The sequence below is a fragment of the Eublepharis macularius genome, chromosome 1 (genome assembly GCF_028583425.1).
Source record: "Eublepharis macularius isolate TG4126 chromosome 1, MPM_Emac_v1.0, whole genome shotgun sequence".
NCBI classification, from domain to species: Eukaryota; Metazoa; Chordata; class Lepidosauria; order Squamata; family Eublepharidae; genus Eublepharis; species Eublepharis macularius.
In genome coordinates this window covers 154,745,773-154,751,772 of record NC_072790.1, presented here as the reverse complement: position 1 = coordinate 154,751,772, position 6,000 = coordinate 154,745,773, and the positions used below count along the sequence as shown (strand labels likewise).

The 6,000-nt window shown below is 40.1% G+C and overlaps 1 protein-coding gene across 1 annotated transcript in view; it reads left to right on the top strand.

Moving 5' to 3' along the window:
* The first annotated feature begins 853 nt into the window (after positions 1–853).
* RGS7 (regulator of G protein signaling 7) overlaps positions 854–6,000 on the top strand; it is a 359,013-nt gene continuing 353,866 nt past the window's right edge. The window contains exon 1 of the mRNA XM_054992858.1: positions 854–931. Within this exon, the coding sequence (XP_054848833.1) occupies positions 854–931 (78 nt within the window). The remainder of the gene's footprint in view (positions 932–6,000) is intronic.

The following is a 6,000-nucleotide window of genomic DNA, read 5'->3' as shown; positions in this document are numbered from 1 at the left end:
CGAGGGAGAGAAATGAGGGGAAGCGGTGGATGGAAGAACTCTGGTAGCAAGGACGAAAGAGCGAAATATATACGCCCCCACCACTAAAAAAATGTTTGGGCTTCGGCAGACCCTTTCGATTCGCTGCGGCGGCCAGGGCCGCCTTTAGTTAGATCTCATTCTTTCATACACAGCATGCTTTGTTAGTTGTGTTTGTGAAGCAACTGTTTAATTGGGGAGGAGTAAAGAGGTTAGGAGGAAGGCTCTTTAGAAAGACCCTGGTACAGAAAGATGTGGCTAATTTATACTATGAAGAAGGAATAGTAGAATAGCTGCAGAAGGAACTGTATTAGGGCTAACTTGTTTGTTTGATAAGGGGCAAAAGTAGTTTAATCTGTGGCCAAACAGGGAGGCACATGTGTAGTCGTCCCACCCTTTAAAGGCTGGAACTTGGAGCAAATGATTGGCCAGTGGTCAACTTTTTAGAGAGGATAGAGGCTGGTATGACCAAAAAGACACCTGCTTCAAGCTGTTGCTCTTTAGCATCCTGATGAAGTCTTCCATATGACAAGTCAATTCACTCTAAGATAGATTAGTAAAGTGTATTCCCTGCTTTATAGGCATGGGAAAGATAATTAAGTGCTAGGGGGAAATACCTAGTACTTTGTCCCAATGCACTACATTGGGTGTGAGTATGTATGTTTCACAGGAACTAGTGAAACTGGCTGTCCTAAAGAGTCCAGAGAAAAAGTCAGATCCTTTAATTATCCTTGGGGGAAGAAGATCTTTAAAATGTTTTAACCAAGGTCCCTTTTTTTTCTACAGGGGAAAATTGCTCTGCAAAAGATTTGCAGACAGATCAAACTATTGAGACATGGCACAAGGAAATAATTATGGACAGAGCAGCAATGGGGTGGCCGATGAATCCCCAAACATGTTGGTATATAGAAAGGTAGGAAACATTTTCAGATACTTGGACAGAGCTTTGTTGTTGTTGATTTCCTTCCTTGCCAATGAAATGTCTGTCATAGTGCTACAGCTCAACATTGTTATATATATTTGGTTATTAGTCCTTTAAGTGTGCTGTTTAAACCTATGTTATCTAGTTTATTCCACTGCTGTAGATAATGGAAAAACAGAAATAATAGCTATGTGAAATTTAAGATTAAAGTTACCTTTCTACTGTTTTTGGTATAAAATTATGTCAATCTGTTTTTTTAACCTTGAGTGCAAAATTAGAATGTGAAAATAAGGTTACTGATTTTCCCTTGTATGCACACATCTTTTGCACTTTTGCACTTACCGCTCTATGACTCTAACTCTCTTTAGTTTAAAACTGACCAAAGATATGAAAATTATATGAATTAAAATATGTGATATTATTAATATAAAATAATTTATGTGGATAATTCTAGTTCTCAGGAAAGACCCTGCATTTGAAGTGAGTCCTTTTCCTTTGTACTTTCTAGAGGGAAAACAGGTGTTATTGCAGAATGCAGACTTCTGTATGCCTCAGGACAAAGGGTACAAATCTATGATAACTTTATATTTCTTTGCCCCTTTTGGAAAAAGCACTTACCTTTCCCATTTGAAATGAGTGGAATTTGTGCAATATTAAAGCTATTTCACACTCCTGTTCATCTATAGGAATTGTTCTGACTGGATTGTATGTTGAATCTACAAATGTATTTCCTATCATTATAATTTTAATGTTATAGTGCAGCAAAAGTATCAGTAATTAATGTTATTTGGATGCTATACTTTGAGTAGATCTGTTGCAAAGGGAGTTTAAGTGGATTTAGTTAGTGAAAATCTTTGACTGTGTAACTGAATTGGAAAACTCTCCATTGATCTCCATGGATTTGGAATTTCAGTGATTTTTAAAGTTTTCTGTTCCATATTATTATAGTTGAATTTAATGTATTTAATAGAACAGGCATACATGTATATGTTGGAGGTTGTGAACTTGTAATCGTTACAAACATGTAGCTATAGAACATAGCCAATATGAATGAAAACATCTGCAATTGTGTTATTATTTCATAAAAAGATTAAACACAAAAAGTAAAAATACCAGTGGTGTGTCATTGGCCTTACAACTATTACACATCAAAGAGCAGTTAAATCTCTAAGACCAACTGAGCAAATTGAACAAACTGCACAGGGAATTTCTGAAATGCTGCTTTAAGTTGGGCTAGATGATCCACTGTGTTTTCTTGTTTTATAAATAAATGTCTTCATAGGTTTCTGCATCTATATTTTAATATGGTCTAAGTATTAACCCCAGCATATTCGGATCAGCAATTTCCATTTTCCCTATTGTGAATGTCTACTACTAATTTCTTAAGTGAATTCATATGGTAGGTGGAAAACATCAAGAGAAACCAATTTAGCCTAATAAATATTTATACTTGACACTGGTTACTATATAATTGGGCAACTGAGGAGCCAGCAAGGACTTGCGTGGGGCATGGTATTTTTCCCTCCTCCACCTTTCTTTCCCTTCCCTGAAAGCCCCCCAAAGTGCTACTATTTTCTGTCTCCTTATGTGCTTCGCACCCACCAACCTACCTTTCTTCTGCCCAGCATCTTTCGCTATATTTATTATTTCATTTATACTCCACCTTTCTCCACAATGAGGACCCAAAACAGCTTACGTCATTCTCCTCTCCACCATTTTGTTCTCACAACAAACCAGTGTGATAAATTAGGCTGAGAATGTGTAACTGGCCCAAGGTCTCCCAATGAGCTTCCATGGCAGAGTGGTTATTTGGACCTGGGTCTACCAGATCCTAGACTGAAAGTCTAACCACTGCACCACATTGACTTTCATAGGGTGGCTACTGTTGAACAGTAGCAAGCAGCCTGGCTTGGATGAGTCAAGCAAATTAGGTGGTAGCAAGTCACTAGGTGGATGCTGCCAGATCTGGCCTTGATCATCCCTCCCTCAAAGGCCAGAACAGCCCTGGAAAGGGTCCTGCTCCCTCCTCTTGCCTTTACCTGACAGAAATCAAGTCTTGAATGGTAGAAATACTGCGTGGTTGCCTAGCAATGGCCACTGAGGGCATTTATTTCTTAAACCTACAGGTGCTGCTTCTATTATTTGGGGGGTTTCACCCCCTCCCCCCATGTAGTTTTGGAAATATATTTCAGATTTTTCTGCAAACCTGGAGCACTTTTCAGGTTTGTAGATAGATCTGTCTTGTCCGTTCATGAGTCCAGTCTCTGGATTTAAATATCCACAGATTTGACCATGTTGAGAATAAGTTTATGCAAATTTATTGCTTTGCAAGTACTTTTGTAAACAGAGATGGTCTACTTTTGAACTTGCACAGAATATTTTAATATAATAAACACACACTGGAGTTATGATTCTATAATAGTTTCATGTGAGTAGCTGTATTGGTGTGCAGTAGAAGAGCTAGATCTGGGTCCAGTAGCACCTTAAAGACTAACTAGATTTCCAAGGTATAAGCTTTTGAAAGTCTGAAGAGGGAGCTTTGACTCTCAAAAACACATACCCTGGAAATCTAGTTGGTCTTTAAGGTGCTACTGGACTTGAATGATTCTATAATGTTACTTAACAGATGCAGTAAGTAGGTCATGGGAACGGAAGAATTTATAAGAAATTTTCTATCACGCTTTATAGCATTAAAGCAAAGTTTTGGAGCTTTTGTTATTCTCTAAGGGGTTTTTGTAGAATTATTTCAGAAGTGCCTAATATGTATTAGAAAGCACAATTATGGAATTAATTTCATAGATTTCTTTGTAATATTAACAGTGATTCATACTGAGAACTGGTGTTGAGATGTATCTTTGCAGTTCTCATTAGAGTTGCTATGTGATTCCTGCAGAAATAGACAGAAGCATTCTTGGTTCCCTTAAGAGTGCCTCATGATCTGTTTCTATATATCTGGTACTAAAAGGTACCTATGGAATAGGCAGCAAACAAAGTTTGATGATTATATTTTTTTCAAAATATGTTTTCTGAAAAGATGAGATGAAGGAGTAATATCTGTTTGGAACATAATAATATGAGAATGTTGGAGCCAATCTACATATTATGCATCATGATATTAGCTGAGGTGATAACATTGCAAGCAGGAGGCCATATTTTTGAATGCTTGGCAAACACACAAGGGCTACCTAATTTCTTGCTTCTGCCTGAAGCCAGTTTGCAGGGGAAAGGGTAGGAAGTTATATCAAGGTTAGTCAAGGAGACAATAAATTGGTGCTAGTGTTATGCATGAGCAAATCTGTCAGTTATGCTACAAAATCACATGTTGACTACTAAGTAGACATGGGCATGAACACCATTACGAACAGAAAAAAAACAACGAACAGCCCAATCTGCTGTTCTCGAACAAGCTGTTCGTGAGGCCCCATCCTAAACGAACAAGTGGTCATTGCAAGCCTCGTTCATTGCCTTCGGCAGCCCTTCGGCAAGCCAGACAGTCTGGCACCTGCTGAAATCAATCCCCTTGGCAACCGGAGGCAGGGAGGGACTGAACTCTGTCTGAACTCCTTCTGGCTTGCCTTCTGGCTTTAACCCTTCAAAGTACTTCCAGAAGAGAGTCCCTTTTTTGCCCCTGTGAAGAGAAAATGACAGCCAACGGGGAGACCTGTGGATCATGCCCTTCCTGGGGTGCAGTCTCTCTGAAACTTGGGGGGTCTTCAGAGGACAGTGAGGACTATGTCCCCTGCAAATTTGATGGGTATTGGACATTGGGAAGGTCACTTTTGTAACCCCTCAAACTAGCTGCCAGCAGACACTGCTATTTTTGCCAGGACAGGGCCCTTTAAACTATCAGCTGGCAGGCGGCAGGGGGGAATCCCCCCACCTGCCCGCTGATAGTTTAAAGGGATCTTTAAAGGGCCAGGTAAGTGGGTTTGATGGGAGGGGGGCTAAGTAGGGGTGGTTGGGGTGGGGGTGGTTCTGGCCCCCACGAACAACGAACATGTCCAGGAACAGTTCATGTTCGTTGTTCATGGATGACACCGAACAACGAACAGGGTGTTCAGGTTTTTTTTCCTGTTCGTGCCCATGTCTACTACTAAGTGGTTTATGAAGGGTCTGATTGCCAATTTGATATTATTCAGTTTCTGAAAACTTCATTTTGACCTAAATGAAGGCACCATCCCTACTAAAGGGGTTTTCGCAGGCTGTATTTAGTCTTCGATATTCTCAAGCATGTGGGCCCTTGCTGAAGATCCTCAAGATAAAGCATTTATTTCTTCTAAGGCCCCAAGTCCCACAAAACATGGTTATGTATCCTTCTTCATCTTTTCTAGCAATTTTATTCAATGCTATCAATGCATACATATGTACATACACACAAACATGCCATCAGGACAATCTGGCTCAGTGGTAGTTGTAACTTGGAAGGTATTGTAGGGAGTATCACTCTGCTTTTGTGGGATATAACAACTGTCTCCTTCCATTCTCCTTGCATACTGTGGGCCAAACTAGATGGACCAGAGACAGCTGTGTACATGGAATTGCTCAATTATAGAGAAATGGGAGATAAGAGTCTGATTTTAATTGCAAAAAGGAAGGGTACACAGGTAAGAAACATAGAATGCAGAATACTTACCTCTGTGCAGCCCTCCCCACATGTGATTTTTCTAACATTCAAGTCACTTCTTGTAAAAAAAAACGACAGAGAAGTTTCAGGGAGATAAGCCATGTGTAGTAAGTGGCTAATTCATACCCCTTAGTGCAGAGGTGACCATCCTCTGCATTCCTAGGTACTGAGCTATATTCTACAGAGTGTTCCAAGAGCCAGAAGTGTGTGCCACTGAACCAAACTCTCCATGCATGGTTAGACTGTATGGTTAAATTGACATTGCCAATATGCTGTTAGTAAGGCTGGGTCCTAATTGGGGCAGTATTGTACAGCAGTTAGAACACTGGCCTAGGACTAGGGAGACATTGGATGAAACCCCCACTCTGCCATGGAAACTTGCTGGGTGACTTTAGGCCAGTTGCTCCCTCAGCCTCACTTATCTCACAGTATTCTT